The sequence below is a fragment of the Xiphophorus hellerii genome, chromosome 16, assembly GCF_003331165.1.
Source record: "Xiphophorus hellerii strain 12219 chromosome 16, Xiphophorus_hellerii-4.1, whole genome shotgun sequence".
Classification (NCBI taxonomy): Eukaryota; Metazoa; Chordata; class Actinopteri; order Cyprinodontiformes; family Poeciliidae; genus Xiphophorus; species Xiphophorus hellerii.
This window is the reverse complement of record NC_045687.1, coordinates 169,148-186,318: the sequence shown is the minus strand read 5'-3', so window position 1 is coordinate 186,318 and position 17,171 is coordinate 169,148. Positions and strand designations below refer to the sequence as shown.

Genomic DNA, 17,171 nt, shown 5'->3' with positions numbered 1-17,171 from the left:
TGCTTCGGTCTGGCAGCATTCTGGAAGCCACATGACTAGAAGTCTTTCTGGGTTCTGTGGGTCAGAACCGGGTCATTTCGTCCCTCCTAATCCCTCAATATTTTCCTTTAACACATGTAAACAAACCTTTATTGTCAAAAAATAATAAAACCTCACAAATAATAATATTCTCCATAGAAACGTTTAACTGCCAGAGCTGATCAATTAATTCAATTAAAATGATAATCCAGAATTTTAATCTCATTTGAACAAAATCTGACAATAAGGAGATTTCTTCTTATTACGGGTTTATTGTGTCAACTAAAAATTTTATATCTCATGATAACTAGATTGATATTTAATTACGAGAAGTTTTAGGTTTTGTTATGAGATTTAGAACTCGACATGAAGAGATTTTTAACTCAATAACAAGTTTTATATTTTCTCATGATGAGTTTTTGTTTTATAGCCAAATATAAAACTATTTATCTTTACATATTAATCTCATTTTAGTGAGTTTTAGATTAAATAGACTAATTCTAAAATTCATTCCAATATTCTTTTTGGTCTCAAAGCGTTTTATAATCTCCTTCAAATTAAAATATTTGCCTGATTTAAAGGAGAACAGCAGCAGTTCCTGCAGTTAAAAGTTTCCATAAAACTAGACTGGATGCTGTTTCTTAACATTTTCTATTCTGGTTCTGATCCAGCTGCCTGCAGAGGTCCAGTCCAATCAAGCAGCGGGTTAAATAGACGATGTGGATCCAGCTGGTTCTGTCCGTAGCGTTGCACTGACTGCAGGTTAATCCAGTGATAATAATCAGTTACAATCAATCAATGAATCAATGAACACGACCACAGAAGAAGAGTCACTGCAGAACATGGCAGAAAGTCACTGAAGGTCAAAGATCGCCGCGCGTCCCGCTTCTGGAGAATTTACACCAAACCAGAGGTTCCGAGGCCCGGCCCGGCCCGGCAGAACCTCGCTTCTGAGCTTCTCCTGCTCCAACAAAGGCAAACTGGGAGTTCTGAGTAGAAGTCCGGTCCATTTCATCAGAACCAAACACTGATAGATGGAGCATAAATGGGTTAAAACAGCAGAACCAGGAGAGGTTCTGGAGATGGCAGCTGACTGGTTACCATGGAGATGAGAATAAAAATACACTTCCATAGCCAACAGAAGTTCTGCACCTGGACCAGGTTCTGATCCGGGTTCAGTCTGTGAGAGTCTCAGAGGCGGGTCAGAAGCAGAAAGGTTCTACTGGTCCAGGCCCGGAAAAACAGGAAGCTATCAGGAACACGGAGCCATGTTGGATCCTGATGGTGGTTCTGATGGGACAGAATCAATCAATCAATCAATCAAATTGTATTTGTACAGCACATTTCAGCAGCAAGACATTTCAAAGAGCTTTACATCATAAAAACACAAAATCATGCAGCACAGAATCAACAATCAAACATGACATAAAGTCGAGTTCCATCGTTAAATTGATTATTGATTATGTTTCTAATAAAACTAACAGCAGCTTTTAGTCTGGATTTAAAGGATCTCAGTGTTTCTGCTGGTTTACAGTTTTCTGGAAGTTTGTTCCAGATTTGTGGTGCATAGAAGCTGAAAGCTGCTTCTCCTCATTTGGTTCTGGTTCCGGATGCAGAGCAGAACCAGAACCAGAACCTGAACCAGAACTTGAGGGGTCTGGAAGGTTGATCCAGCAGCAGATCTTTAATGTGTTGTGGTTCTGATCCGTTAAATCCTGTTATAAACTAACAGGATTTAAAGTTTATTCTCTGAGTACAGGGAGCCAGTGGAGGTTCTGGAGAACTGGGTTTATGTCTCTATCCTCCTGGTTCTGGTCAGAACTCCAGCAGCAGCGTTCTGGATCAGCTGCAGCTGGAGGATTGATTTGTTGGACAGACGCTGCTGCAGGAATCAAAGCGACTGGATGAGTTTCTCTAGATCTCACTGAGACATTAGTCATCTAGATGTTGCTCAGCTGATAGAAGGCGACTTTGTGACCGTCTTTATGTGGCTCTGAAGGGTCAGGTCAGAGGTCAGAGGTCATCACTACTCCCAGGTTTCAGGATGATCGCTGGTTTGAGTTGTAATAACTGCAGCTGTGCATTGACTCTAGATCTATAACTCTAGATCTGTCGCTCTAGATCTATAGTTCTAGATGTTCCTCTTTAGGTCCAATAATAATAACTTCAATTTGTTTCTGTTCAGCTGGAGAAAGTTTGGTCTCATCCACACATTTATCTGTTCTCAGCATTTATTCAGTGAGTGGATGGGGTCAAAGGTCACCTGGTGACATCATAACGTAGAGCTGTGTCATCAGTGTAGTTATGGTAACTGATATTATTTCCTGTTATAACCTGAACCTGTGGGAGCTTATAGATATTGAATCAGAGGATCCTAGGGTTGAACCTTGGGGAACCCCACATGTGACCTTTGACCTCTGATGAGAAGTTTCCAGTTGAAACAGAGAAATCCCAGTTCTTTATGTAGGATTCAGACCAGCTGAGTTCTGGACCGGAGAGTCCGACCCGACTCTCCAGTCGGTTCAGTAAAATGATCGACACTGAGGTCAAACAGAATCAGAACCAGAACCAGCTCTGTGGTTCTCCCACAGTCCGTATTTATATGGACGTCATTGAACACTTTGACTAGGCCAGTTTCCGTGCTGTGGTAACCATGGAAACCAGACCGGAAGGAGTCAAAGCGGCTGGTTTAGTTAGGAAGCTGTTTAACTGTTTAAACAACTTTTACAGTAACTTTGCTGATGAACGTTAGGTTGGAGAACCAGAACCCAAACGGTTCCTCTGCAGCGGAACCGGAACCAAACGGTGGAGGTCCAGGATGTGAATAGTTTGTCCTGCGTAGTTGGACTGAGCATGTGCAACTCACCTGGAATCATTGTCTCTGAAACCAACACAAGAGAACCAGAAGGTTGACCTGACCCCCAAAACCCCATGACGACCTCCCCTGACCTCACCTGGCAGCACTGCTGGCCCCGGCCCCCGCCGTGCTAACTGTGGGGCTGGGGGCCGATGCCGGAGCAGTCGGTGACCAGCAGCCCCACTGGCAGCGGGCCGGCCACGGTGACGGCGGCGCCGGTGGTGCCGACGGGCTCGGCGCTGGTCTGGTCGGGGGCCGGGTCGCCCTGCTGGGCGTGGGTGCCCATGTGACCCTGGAGCTGCGTGGCCGTCTTACACTGGACCCCGCAGAGCTGGCAGAGCAGCACGCCGCCGGCGCTGGCCCCGCCGAAGGCCCCCCGCGCCCCGCCGCTCTCCTTCCACTCCTGGCCGTGGTGCTTCTGAGCGTGGACCCGCAGGTAGGTGAGGGTGGTGAAACCTGCAACAACACCTGACCTTCAGAACTCTGCACAACTTTCAACAAATCCAGAAAAGACGAGGATCTGGAGCTGTCCCGAAGCCAGAACCAGGCAGAAAAGGTCAAGGTGGGTCTACTTTCTGCAGCGGACTGATACACGCCTGGTTACCGAGGGATGCATGCATGAGCGCGCACGTGAAGCTGCATCTTACTGCGGTTGCAGAGGTGGCAGGAGTGGTGCTGCGACTGGTTGTGGACCCTCATGTGGTCAGTGATGTACGCCGCCGACAGCAGCTTCCCGCAGATGTGGCACGGCACCTTCTCCTCGTGGCGGATCAGGTGAGCACGGAGGCGGTCCCGCGTGGCGAACGCCGACGTACACGTCTGCAGAAAACACGTTAGAGATGGTGGCTGGTACCGTTCGTCGGGTTCGAGACCACCTCAGCGCAACCCTTGGAGGACCTACCGTGCATTTGAAGGGCCTCTCGGTGGAGTGGACCTGTCGCACGTGGCTGTTGAGGTGATCCGGTCTGCGGCAGACAGGGAAGTGATTAACGGTAGGACGGCTGCGGGTTGGGTTCTGGGTTCTGGAGAGGCCGTCCTACCTGGAGAAGGCCTTGGAGCAGTGCGGACAGATGTAGGGCTTCTCCACACCGCCCTGGTGCGAGCGGACGTGGTAGCTCATGCGGTCCTTCCTCTTGAAGCGCTGCTGGCAGACGGGGCAGGAGTACGGCTTCTCGTCCGAGTGGGACAGCCGGTGCCGGTTCAGGTGGTACACGTCCCGGAAGGCCTTCCCGCACGCCTCACAGGCATGGTTCTTCCTCACCTGGTTGGGGTTCGGAACCGGGCTGGGACTGGGATTCTGTGCGGACGAAACAAAGGAAGCCCATGTCATAAGGAAGTTCAGAACCGGCAGTCAGACCTTCGAAACCGGCTGACCCACCTGCTCCAGGGAGCCCACCACAACGATGGCCGCCTGGATGGGCTGAGGGGGAGAGGCCACGGTGACGGTTGCCGGGGCGACGGAGACGGAGAGCGGCTGGGCGTCCGGGGCGCCGGCCGGGGGCAGCGGCTGGGGCGGCAGCGTGAGCTGGAGCAGGGACAGAGGGATGGTGGTCTTCTCCAGCCGGCCCGCCTTGGCACCGTCCTCCTTGTCCCGCGTCGCGCGGTCCTTCATCTTGACGCCCGTGTGGACGGACTGATGGCGCCGCAGGTTGTAGCTGTTCTTGAACTCCTTGTTGCAGGTGGAGCAGATGTGGGCCAGCCGGGGCGGCTTGGGCAGCGGCTTGACTGACAGGCGAGACGGTTAGACAGACACGGGTCGGGTTCTGAGCTCCAGAACCAGACCCCCAGGAAGGTCCGGTCCAGATTCTGTTTCTGCTCACCTGGCAGCGGCTCCTCGCTCAGGGCGGCCGTGTCAACGGTGGACGGGGGCGTCACGATGTGCTCTGCCGGGGGACTCTGGGCCGACCCGGTCAGGTCCGGCAGCAGCTCGGCCTGAAGCGGCGCTTCGGGTTGGGTCTGGGTCGGCGTCGTCTGTAAGAACGTCTGGATTAATCTGCAGCTCTATTTCCCAGAATCCTCTACATCAGGTTAACCAATCAGGTCGCTCCAGAGGTGACATGATCTACTCAGACGGAGCCAGACTCTTATTTTGAAGAGTACTTTCAGGCTGTTTTCAGTCAGTAGCCCTTAGTAGTAACTGGTTGCTATGGTGATTCCCTCCTTTTCAGTTATTCCTGACTTGGCAGAACCTCCTGCTGGGTTTCCATGGTTCTGGTTCTGCTGCAGGTTCAACAGAACCTCCAGGTCCATTTTGTCCAGAATCATGGACAAAATGGACTGGACAACTGAGCTATGGAGGTCCGAACAGGACCGGGTTCATCACAGGTTCTGCTTCTGATGGTGGCCCTCTGAAGCTCACCCGCAGCTCCCCCCTGACTCCTCTATGACCCCTGACCCCCTTCACCCGGATCAACACCTACCTGGAAGAGGAAGTTGCTCCAGGAAGTGTCCATGCTGAGAGCCTGCAGAGAGGGGAGGAGGAGGAGGGCCCGGAACCCAGGGAGAAATGTTCTGGTACCGATTATGGGGCCTGGTGGCTCCTGCTCACTGACAGCTTAGAGAGTCCAGCAGGGCTCGGTTCTGCGGTCCGCTAAGGCCCAGTGATGGTTGGTGCATTTTAATACAAACAGCTGCAGCCTGGAGACACCGGGCAGTTGGACCGGCTCGGTTCTGTTCTGCAGACCTTTTCGGGTTAGTTTTATTCGGATCTCCAGGAAGGCCTCCGTCGCAGGAGCCAAGCCTCGGTATTTCCTGCAGCCCCTCCCCCGCTCAGCGGCGCCGCGGCCCGGCTCGGTCCGTGGCTCCGCCTCGGCGTCTGGAGGAGGTGTTTCTGTTTTTTTCTCGCTCCCTCCTCCCTCCTCTTTGATCTCCTCTTCTCCCCCCTCTGTCGGCGCTTTAAAGGGAAAGGGTTGGGCTCGTGCTCCCTCCGCGCGGACCCCGTCTCGTGCCGTGGGTCTCCTCCGACAGAAAGCCCCAGACGCTAATCCGTCCTCAGCGCCGAACAGAACCTCTCCGCAGCGGTCGGTCATGAACAGAGACGGTCCGGCCGGGCTGGCCGAACTCCGGGCTGCAATGGAGTCCGGTTCGAGGCTTTATCCCTCGAGCATCTTAAAGGTAACGATTCGCGCAGGTGCAACAGCTGGACGGAGCGTGACGTGGGCGCCTGGTCGCGCGGCTCGCCGAACTTCATACAGGAAAAACCCAATTCTAGGTTCTGGTTCTGTTTGGGCCAGAGAGCGTTCAGCAGGTCCGTCCGGAACCAGCCGGATTCTTTTACTGAGCAGCTTTTTGATCTTTGTTCGTGTAGTTTCAGGTTTTCAGGAAAACCACAAATAAAAAAATGAAAGAAATATAAATCACTTCCTGTTTTCCTCCGAGCGCGAGACAAATATAGCCGGTTCCGGTCAGCACTCAGCAAGGGCGACCCGGTTCCGGTGACCCATAATCCCTGGCGGGCGGTTCGGAGGGTCCAGAGGCTGAGTGATGAGCTGCTGATGACCGGACCGGGTCCTGGCTGGTTCTGGAGCCCTGGTCTCCATGGCAACGCTCTGGCAGCATCCGGTTGCTAGGCGACGCAGCATCCAGCGGTCTGTTTTGGACCGGTTCTGTTTTGAGGCGCTGATGCTTGTAGTCAGACTGGATCAGAACCACCTGGGGCAGGACCTCCAGAACCGCTGTGCTGAACCGAGGCAGGACGGGTTGTGGAGCTGCGGGGTTCTGGTTCTGATCCAGCAGAATCTTCGAGGAACAGCTTCGAGAGTTCTGCTGGTTCTGGTCCGGCTGAGCGGTTCCACTTCCAGGTCCATTTCATGTTGAGATTCTAAATATTTTTATTCAGAGGAAAATGATGTTGGGACGGTTCTGGTTCTGGTCGTTTTTATTTTCTGTTTCACTGAAACCAGAACCAGGAATCATAGACAAAGTTCTGAATAATGAATAGAACCGGGTCAGAACCAGCTGCAGCAAAACTTTATTCTCATTTCACATCAAATAAAACAGATTCCCAGAATTCCTATGAAAACACAAAGTGCATCAAAGACAACCCGACCCGGTCCAATAGAAGCAGAACCCACCTCCAGAACCTTTTTCTGGAGAAACGGTGAGTTTCCAGATTTTATTGGAACTTCTCAATAATAATAATAATAAATTACATCATAATAAAAGCATCAGAACCCGGCCCGGTTCTACGTGTCTGGAACTGGCCCGGTTCCTGGACACCAAATACTGAACATTTCATCACAACATCAAAGGAATCGGAGCGGTAAGCCGACCAGAACCAGAACGGGGCCCAGTTTGACCCGGATGAGTTCAGGAGGAATGAAGTTCTGTCGGGTTCTGTTGATTCTGCTGAGGTTCTGTGGGCCCAAAGCCCGGCAGTTCAGGACTCTGCAGAACCTTCAGAACAAATTAGGCCCGGGTCGACAGGTCCACCAGAACCAGAGAACCCGGTCCGGATGTGCTGGACACCTAACCCGGGTCACATGATCAGAACCGGACCGGAACCGGACCAGTCCAGGGATTGTGGGATGTTTTGTCTCTAATCTGTAATATTTGGTTGCTAAGCAACCCGGAAAGCTGGAATATTTGTGATTTTGTGAAATTTGGTCATGAATGAGGCGTTTGAATCGGGCTGGACCAGAACCGGTACCGAGTCCGTCGGGCTGCTCAGAGCCTCTTGGCGCGCTCGGCGGCGTCCAGGGCGGCCATGTTCTGGGAGGCGGTGACCAGGTGGAGGACGCTGATGGCCGCCTTCAGGAGGGAGACGGCGCCGCAGAGCGCGAGGAGGGGGCGGAGCCAACCTGCAGAGAGGGGGGGAGGGATTAGCAGCAGGATTAAAGTGGGTCGGTCCGGTTCCTAGTCTGACCCAGAACCCTCGCTTTAATTTTAACTCTGCTGGAGGAAAAACTCCAAAGGAAGAAAACGTTCCGAGGTTATGGAGGGATTACAGAACCCAGATCAATAATCAGATCAATAATCCAGACAAGGACACACGGGGACACTCGGAGGTGGCGGTGTCATGCTGCGGGCCTACCTGCCGGGTTCTGGATGTGATGCAGGATGTAGAGCAGGCAGAAGAAGAGTTCGTTCCCAGCGCACATCACGAACAGAACCGGCTGAAACAGAACCAGAACCGGCTGAAACTGACTGTAACCATGAGTCATGTGAGCCGCAGCGGCCCGGTCCGGCCCGGTCCGGTTCTGACCTTGGAGGTGTAGTAGAGCCGGAGGATCGGGTTCCCAGAGAGGTCGATGGTTTTGTGGCTTCCTGAGCCTTTCACCGTGGAGCTGAGGAGGAAAGAGACCGCAGTCAGCAGAACCGGAACCGGGTCCGGTCCGGCCCGGCGGCAGCGGGCTCACCTGTGTAGGTGCAGCCAGTGGCTGGCGATGTCCAGGCTCATGCTGAGCTGGAACAGGAAGGCGTAGGCGGGGTAGAGCAGCGCCAGGTTGACCAGCAGACACATGGTGGCGCAGCGGTCCGTCAGCATGTCCATCATGGCGCCAAACTTGGTGGCTGGAAGCAAACCAGCCAGAGGTCAGAGGTCACAGAGGGAATGCGGGCGAGTTCCCGGAGGCGGCGCGTACCCTGGTCCAGCGCCCGCGCGGCGTGGCCGTCGAAGGCGTCCAGCAGCGCGCTCAGCAGGTAGCAGAAGACGGCCGGCCACGGACTGCTGGGCATCAGGTAGAAGGACAGCAGCGCCAGAACCACGCGGGCGTAACCTGCAGACACCTCTGGGTCAGAACCAGAATCTCTCTGACCCACAACATCTGGACTGGTTCTGATCAGACAGTCTGAAGCCTTAACTAGGTTCATTTACAGCTGTCATGACTGCAAGCCACACTTTTCAGTTTTTTATTAACAAAAGAAATGCACAGATCCATAAGTCATGTTTCTTCCTCTTCGGTTCTGATCCAATTAGCTCCTTTCACATAAAACCTAATGGAAGAATAAAGATGGTTAGAATGGAGAACACGTGAATCGGTTGAACCAGTTTGATCAGAACCAGCATGTATTTGGGTCAGGTAGTACAGAACCACCAATACTCTGGTGTTGGTGGTTCGGGAAGGGAGCGTGTTGCGCAGATTGTTATTGATCTGAGTAAGCAGATCAATAACAACTTATTAAAACTCAGGTTTCGTCACAGTTTAAAGCCACTTCCGGGACTTCATATTTAAAACATAAGATCTCAAATGTTATTTCAACCAACTAAAAACAGAATAAAAATAAGTCCGATTATTTTTAGTGACTCTTTTTGTTCTTTAAGCTTCAACTCCAGACGTCATTACAGCAAGAGAACCGGGTCAGAACCACAGATTCTATAAATTTGTCATTTTTTCAATTGAGTCTGGTCTGAGCGGTGCCGCCATGATGGATAACGCTAAGCTAAATTGATGGAGGAAAAACTCACCGATTAAATTCGGAACAAAGAGGAAAATATTTTCCTGGGTCATCGTGGAGTTCGGTCCCGGATCTTGATCCGAACCTGCCGCGTGTCTGGGTCGGTTCTGCGGTGAGACCTCTGCTGCTGACAGTTCGGTTCGGCTAGAAGGACGGAAGCTGGTACATCCGGTGCGTGCTTTCAGAATAAAGGTCGCTCCGTGGGCGGTTCTGATCCAGGGACGGATTCATCTTAGGAAACCGAACCTTGAGTTTCCTAAAGACTTTAATCCAGGGGCGTGAAGAGGTCTTGTGCGCAATTCTGTTCCCCTGTGAAAATCTGCCCCCCCCCCTGTGCCGGGAAAATGGATATTTCAGCTGCCTGAAATAATCTGTTCCCCTCCATAACATGGGAACAAATTAATTCACCAACAATCTTTAACTCTGTTGATTCCTCTTATCATCAACAATAAATCCTGTCAATTTGGTAACATTTGATCATTATTTGACAAAGTTATGAGGGGGGAACCATATATTTTAGTAACCTAAAATAATCCGTTCCCCCTCCAAAACACGGGAACAAATTAATTTACAAGAAAGTGTTTAACTTTGCTTTGGAAACATTTGCTCTTCATTTCTCAAAGATGAGGGGCCTTGGGATTTAAACTTTTTTCCATAGCTGCCTTATATCAAAGTCTTGTAAGTATAAATATCAAACAGTTTTCAAAATGTAATTTATTAACCATTAAACAACATACATAAACAAGCACACCACAGCCATCTCAGGAACAAAGGCAACTAAGGCAAAGCAGTGATAAGTTGTTCCAGTTGGTGGACTTCCCACACATGCATGATGGAACCACCTCAGACACGTCACTGGATCTAGGAAAGAAACCAAAAATATCCGTTTTTTTTAGAAAAATATGTCTTTACAATTACAATATACAATCAATCATTTTAGATTCCCTTATATTCCAACTGCTGGAGGATCATATCATAGCTTGTTTACGCAAGATAAGATTAGATGAAACTTGTCCTCTTCATTTAGTTTACTAACACTAAGTCTTTGAATAATTTTAAAAACTTTCCTACCCAGTTCACATCCAGGTCACTTTCCATCTCTCCACAGAAGTGACACAAGTCTTTTAGGTCCTCTGTTAACAACAAAAGTATAAAAACACACACACACACGATTATACATGTACAATCGTGACCGTATATATGTGGGTGTGTATGAAACTGTTGCACAGGATGTGCTAAGCACCAACACAGTCATTTATGGAAAAAAAATATAGAAAATAAAATGATTGTACTTATTAATTTGTAGACAAACAATTTCCTTAAATAAATGTTTTCAGAGTCCATGTTAATGTATTAAGTTTGGCTAAGTACAGATGTTTTAGCCAAACATACAAATAATAGTAATCATGATAACAATTGTCATAAACACTCAAAATAAGAATATTAATGTTATCCTCACCACTGTTAAGGATAAGTCTCATGCTGTGGAAACTTATCCGCCTCTCTGGAAACAGGAAAATCCACAACCTCTTTTGATAAGATTTTTTCTGCAAACTGAAATGAACAGCTTCATTTAATGGCTTTAAATTTAAGTAACAAAGAAAGTAATTCACTGTACATGTCTCAAAATATATATCAAAATCCTAAAGTCATACACTGTGTGACAATATGTCTGAAACCTTCAGTGAAAATCCACCACATGATGAACTATCTTGTTGTTTTGGATGCTTGACTGGGTCACATGTCCAACGTGAGACATTGCACCCCTTCTTCCTCATAAATGCCCTGTAAATATAGATATATTAATAAGAACAACTTTATTTGATTTTCATACTTGAGTTAAACTTAAATTTTTAACCATACCTTGCGATTTGCAAACATTTCTGGATGTCTTGTTTTGATTCCCCCAGTGGATTCAAGGACAAAGACTTTTTCTCTTGTGGGTAGATCACCTAGAAAGTGGGCATTCCACAGTTTTCATGTGGTTTTTATCTATGCGATAAGTGTGATATAGATTGTTTTTAGAGTTTAAAAACATTTATTACCACTTGTAGCAGCTCCCCAGCAGTTGAATTTATCCAGCCAGTCTCGACGGGTGAATTTAGCGTTTTTATTTTTCTTTTTCTTCGGGTGATTCGTCACCTCAGTCACCACAGTCACCGTGAAAACTAAAACATATACAAATATTAAAATACAAACATAAACTTACAATACAAACAACAAAACAAAACGTACCTTGCTGCTTTCACTGGGGAACACTTGATTTCTACATGCTACTCAGCTTCAGGTCGTTGATTGGCATGAGATACTACCAGCTTTTAAAGGGCCCGCCCTCATTAATTACGGCAGCCCAAGAGGTACAACAAAAAAAAAACCAAAACATTACAAAGTGTAAATACCATTAAATCAAACAAACAAACAAAAAATACTAATCAAAACAGACAAACATCCATAAACAATCTGTCATACTTAATTTAGAAAACTCTTAATTTATTTTAAATAGTGTATCCGTTACACCACTAAAGTCCAGTGGTGGTGATGATTGTTGATTCCCAGAATGGTTCCCCCTTCATAACTTTGTCAAATAAAGAGCAAATGTTACCAAACTTACATGATTTATTGTTGATGATAAGAGGAGTAAACACAGTTAAAGACTTGCTGGTAAATTAATTTGTTCCTGTATTTTGGAGGGGGAACGGATTATTTTAGGTTACAAAAATATATGGTTCCCCCCTCATAACTTTGTCAAATAATGATCAAATGTTACCAAACTTGCATGATTTATTGTTGATGATAAGAGGAATAAACACAGTTAAAGATTGTTGCTGAATTAATTTGTTCCCATGTTATGGAGGGGAACAGATTATTTCAGGCAGCTGAAATATCCATTCTCTCCTCTCCTCCCCCCATAACGTTTGGGAATAAAGAGCAACTGTTGCCAAATTATCAAATATTGTTATGTGTGATAGATAGCCTGTAGTATACTAGAAATGTCCTTACTACAGTAATCTGTCATATTTTACATTAGAACGGGATTTACCAGAAAGTCTACACTCTCGTCTTTTCAGGAAGTCTTAATTTTTGTGCCATGCTTTCAGCCATCCTCTTATATCAGCAATAAAAAATTATAAATACACACTACGTGTTGGAAAACTGTGTTTTGGTGACTGACTTTTATTTCTGTCAGGCGTAAGTGACAAAAGTTGGAAAAAGACCGATTCTCTTGGCGTTTAAAATAACACAAAACAGCGTAAAAAGACCTCGTTTATTTAATTATTTTTACAATTTTGTAAACAACAGCTGCAGATTAAACTAAATGTTACAAGCTTGACATGATTAACTGAGTTGTTTTTACCGAGAAATCGATCAGAAGCGCCGTGAAAATGGTCAGATCCGCCTCTCTGGTTGCAATGCGCGCTCCCGACACAGGGGGGCAGATTTTCACAGGGGAACAGAATTGCGCACCAGACCGGTTCAGTCTCTGGTTGCAGGAACTTCCTCCTCAGCAGGTCAAAGTTCGGCAGGTTCTGCAGTCATTTGATCCAAACCAAGAGGATCCAGAGGACCGACTGTACACACCACTGCTTTAAAGACAAACTTTCATTTTCTGAGGATTAAAATCAAATTAAAAAAATTAACGAAATAATGAACTTTTATTTTGAGCACAGTGTTCTGCTTTATATTCATGTGTTCATAATGTCAGGAGGAAACTTGATTCATTTTCACAATGCAGAAAAGATGGCCGCCACAGTTTTGGTTCTAAAAATGTTAAGGTCAGAGGTCAGACCGGATCATGATAATAACTAGAGCACAAACCGTTGGTTATATATTGTAACCCAGATTCTATGAGTATAGGCTTCGCCCTGTAAGGCTATCGCTAGTGTAGCAGGATGTAGTCTAAATCTCACTGGGTCCATCCAGACCACCACCAGCAAGCATCTGCTGCATAACAAAGACAGTCTCAGTCTAGAGTCCCGGCCTCCAGTACAGCAGAAGACCAGAGAGGAGAAGGGGCCCTTCTGTCACAGGGCGGCCCCTGAGGAAACGTGTCTCTGTCTTTCTGTCAGAACTCCGAGAACAGAACGGGTCATAGAGAACGTGGAAACGTCACACAGGAAAAACCGAATAAATGAGCACAGAGATGACCAGGAAGCTGCCGTGTAAATGCAGGGCCTGCCCAAGGCATAAGCAAGCTAAGCAGCCACTTAGGGCCCCAGGGCCACTAAAAGGCCCCCTCAGTGGAGCTTATATATATATATATATATATATATATATATATATATAAACTTGGATTAGACCAGGAAGGAAGAATAAAAACATAGCACGAATGTAGTGAACTCATCTAAAGTCTGTTGCACTGCGGACCCTCCAGCTTCAATACCGGCTCCAAACCAACTGGAGGAGAAGTCACAGCCCCGCCCTGAGACCTCACTGGGAATGCTGGGAAATGTAGTCCTGGAAATATTTAATTCTTATAGTATATACAGTATATATATATATATATATATATATATATATATATATATATATATACATGTGTAATAATTTCTATGTCATTATAATATCAGAAACACACAATTTCACTATGAAATGATTTGTTTTTACAATAATTTATATATTTTATAATGTATGTAGAAATTATTTTATTGATTAAAAGAAAAGAAAAATTGCTCTTGGGCCCCCTGGTGGCCGCGGTAGGTACCCCAAGCTTCCCGGTAACGAGCTGCGGTTCAGAACATCCAAAGGTCCAAAGGTCCGGTCAGAAGTAAAGTTAGCAAAACAATGTCTCAAAAAAGGACTGATCCTTCAGGGAGGGAGAAAAGAAATTGGAAGAATAGAAAAAAGCCAAGATAAAGGTTTTAATGTGTCTTGGTAATGTAATGTAAAAGATTTGTGAAGCTGCTAACTTGATAGCGACCTGGACCGGTCCAGTTCAACAGCTAAACATTTGGTCTTTGTGTGAAACTGAGTTGATTCTCATGGTGGCTCTGGATATTTCTGAGCTATTTTGGCTTCAAACCGTGTTTAATAAGAATAATTAAAACTTGTCAATGTTTGACGTTGTTAGCTAAATGTTTTTCCGTCAGGCTACAAGCTGCTACATGATGAGCTGCTCTATGTTGTTTGCTGCTGAGCAAAATCATTTAGTGGCTAAAAACATTATTTTTACATCAACTTCTGTTAAAATCATTTGAAGGCTCAGAATCAGTCCGGTACCGGTCCACTTTCTCTGGGGAGTGTTAAGGAAAAATGATTATTTTTAGTGCTTAATACAGTTAATCTTACGACATGTGTAAAAGGTATATTCAACACTCTTATTTGGAACAGCTTTGTGTCGAGCATTTGGGATTGAGCGGATGAGCAGGCATTCAGACAAACAGGGGCCAAAATGCAGATCACTCAATGGGGCCTCCCTGCTGTGAGGCCAAACCACGAAGCCATAAAATTAGCATTCCCGGCAGGGCAGAGGCACTGGATAGATTTCACAGGTATCTGTGAGGTCTTATCTCAGGATTGTTCTGTACTCAGAATGACCGTGGGAGCCACGGGGGTCAGGGCCAGCGATCCTCACCAGAAGCCAGATGGCCCTTTGATCTTTGCGTAGATCAGGGGGAGTTCCAAGTTTCTCTGAGTGCTTAAGGGAGTTTCCAGTTGGTCAACAAGAGGAATGCCTTGAGTGCATAAATTAAATAGAAAAACACCTCCTTACTATAAGATTTCGTGTCAGGAGAAAAAATATAGAGAGCGGCCACCATTTTGCCTTTTTTACATCGGCTCTCTCCAAAGACGCGTCTTTGCCTTTTTGTTCGTCTTTGTTTTGTGTTTGTCTGTCTTCCCCTTGTCTGTCTTTATTTTTATGAGAAAAATGCATATCTCTGTTCCTCTGCAGTTTTGTTGTTGATTGCTTTGTATGAGATTAAACTCTGTGATCTGTGACGTCAACGCGCTTTGTTGTTGTTTCACTTTAGCGCACGCCGCCGCCACTTGCTGAGGACTCGGAAGATTTAAGGAGGAAAGAGCCAAACGTTTTGTCCAAAGTTAACATTAAATTATCCTCTTTTAATAGGAGAAAGACTCACCTGGTGTAAATGACACCATCAATAACACGTCTGCACAAACGTGCGCGGCACATAACAAGAGAGCGCGCGCACGACTTAGCTAGTGCTAGCGATAGCCTTAGAGCAGTGGTCCCCAACCACCGGTCCGTGGACCAATTGGTACCGGCCGCGCAAGAAATAATAAACTACTTCCGGATCATTTATTTTTAAAATCCTAAACCGGATTTTACCGGTTACGTCTTGTCAAAATTGAACCAACTTGCAGCAGAATGAGTAACAAAACAACATCGGAGTACTGCGCGCACCCTGCCCCTCCCGAACAACAGCATCGGACTCGATACTTACGACGCTCCCACCCGGTCCGAAGGGCTGACCGGTCCGAGCCACTAAAAAGGTTGGGGACCGCTGCCTTAGAGGACGAAGCCTACCCGAAATAGACCTTTAGCTCTGATGAATCATTTCTTTTGTTTTAAATGTGACTTTTCCCGCCACCGAGTGACTTAACAGAGATTTCAAAATAAAACAGCTTCTGTTTTTGTTCTTTTATTTGTCCAAAAGTATTTTATGTTTCGTACAGCTCATTCTCCATTTCACACATCGTCCTCCTCACAGCGCCTCCTGCTGGTCGCCATCATCACAGCAGCAGGGAACCGTGCTGAGGTTTTCACGGAGCTGCACCGCAAAACATGGATTCAAACACAAAGTCAGCAGCAGGCTCTCAACATTGAACAACTTTAGGATGTGAGATTGTCCCTGGATCTCCAGAATGAGCTGGTTATGAAGAAATGCTGCTGGAATGATTTTAATGAGTGAATGGGAACTCAGAAATGTCCCAGTTTTCAACTAACGTGAATGAAACCTCTCATTGTGGATTCAAGTAAAACACCTAGATGTTAGTTTAAATGATGCCTTCATCAGAACAGTGGAGAAAATAAAAACTGCATTTAAAAGCAGATGTGAGACAGAAAGACATGTGGCTGATTGAAATGCAGCTCTAAGTTGGTTTGACTCGTTTTGCGGTGCAGCTGAGCGTTTCACCGCCTCAGGATCCGCATTAAACTAAAGTTGGCAAAATGAAATCTCACAGTTTGAAACAAAAAGTCCAGTTCATCCATGGAGGCCAGCAGATTCCGACTCCCGACATCCAAACAGTGTCTTTCTGTCCAACACGGAATGTGTCCGTTTGTCCTTTCACCCATCGCCAAGTCAACATTTGCACAAACACCAAAACAAAGAAAAGGAAATAACCGTTTCCTCTGGAATCCGCTCCACATTTTTCTTATTCTCTCAGTGCAAATGAGGTAGACATGACACGTGGAGACGGCGACGGCCGGGAGGCTCTGTGCAAAAAACTCTGACTATGAGGTGTCTGTGGGAAACACGGAGCAGATTCCTGCTACGGAGGCCCAGAGGGGCAAAAACGGCAGGAGGCGAAAACAAATAATCCTGTGGATGAACTGTGACCAGACAAATGTTCAATACATAAATCATGGTGTTAATACATTGGAAACATTGTATTAATCAAATTGTATATGGCTTCATCTGTTTTTCATTATTGTGATGTTTATTTTAATTACTTTAAATCAAAATCACATCTCAATGGTTTGTCTATTTTCAGAGATATTGCCATATTTGGAAAATATAAAACAAAATCAAATTATTTTATTTGCTTGCTTCAAAACAACAAAAAAAGATCTAAAGACAGTTTTAGAATTTTTAATTTAACTCTTTATGATGTAAATCAAAGTTTTCTCAGTTCTTTAAATATAAATATCTTGCTTTATGCAAATGTTTTTGTTTAAAACATTTTATTGTGATATTTTGTTTCAGCCTCCATTTCT

General features: G+C 46.2%; 2 protein-coding genes and 1 long non-coding RNA gene across 4 annotated transcripts; all 3 read right to left on the bottom strand.

The window, feature by feature from the left end:
- Positions 1-111: 111 nt before the first annotated feature.
- On the bottom strand, positions 112-6,702 carry maza (MYC-associated zinc finger protein a (purine-binding transcription factor)). Its single transcript, XM_032586492.1, has 8 exons — positions 5,296-6,702; positions 4,696-4,846; positions 4,254-4,600; positions 3,916-4,172; positions 3,777-3,840; positions 3,523-3,694; positions 2,973-3,331; positions 112-1,308 (listed from the first exon to the last, which is right to left on the bottom strand). Exons 1-7 carry the CDS (start codon positions 5,326-5,328, stop codon positions 3,006-3,008), a joined length of 1,350 nt encoding a protein of 449 aa, XP_032442383.1. The 5' UTR covers positions 5,329-6,702; the 3' UTR covers positions 112-1,308; positions 2,973-3,005.
- Positions 6,703-6,829: 127 nt separating this feature from the next.
- cdipt (CDP-diacylglycerol--inositol 3-phosphatidyltransferase (phosphatidylinositol synthase)) lies at positions 6,830-9,449 on the bottom strand. Of its 2 annotated transcripts, none has more exons than XM_032586514.1 (6): positions 9,282-9,449; positions 8,458-8,592; positions 8,233-8,386; positions 8,079-8,160; positions 7,908-8,010; positions 6,830-7,674 (listed from the first exon to the last, which is right to left on the bottom strand). In XM_032586514.1, the coding sequence occupies exons 1-6, from the start codon at positions 9,322-9,324 to the stop codon at positions 7,541-7,543; spliced, it is 651 nt and encodes a 216-aa protein (XP_032442405.1). In that variant the 5' UTR covers positions 9,325-9,449; the 3' UTR covers positions 6,830-7,540. The 2 variants fall into 2 exon arrangements, with proteins under 2 accessions (XP_032442405.1, XP_032442406.1); XM_032586515.1 differs by having other exon boundaries at positions 7,908-7,989; positions 9,282-9,447.
- Positions 9,450-10,891: 1,442 nt separating this feature from the next.
- LOC116734974 (uncharacterized) lies at positions 10,892-12,730 on the bottom strand. The gene is made up of 4 exons (XR_004342300.1): positions 12,627-12,730; positions 11,789-11,846; positions 11,135-11,223; positions 10,892-11,056 (listed from the first exon to the last, which is right to left on the bottom strand). It is a non-coding gene; the product is annotated as an uncharacterized LOC116734974 (long non-coding RNA).
- Positions 12,731-17,171: the final 4,441 nt, after the last annotated feature.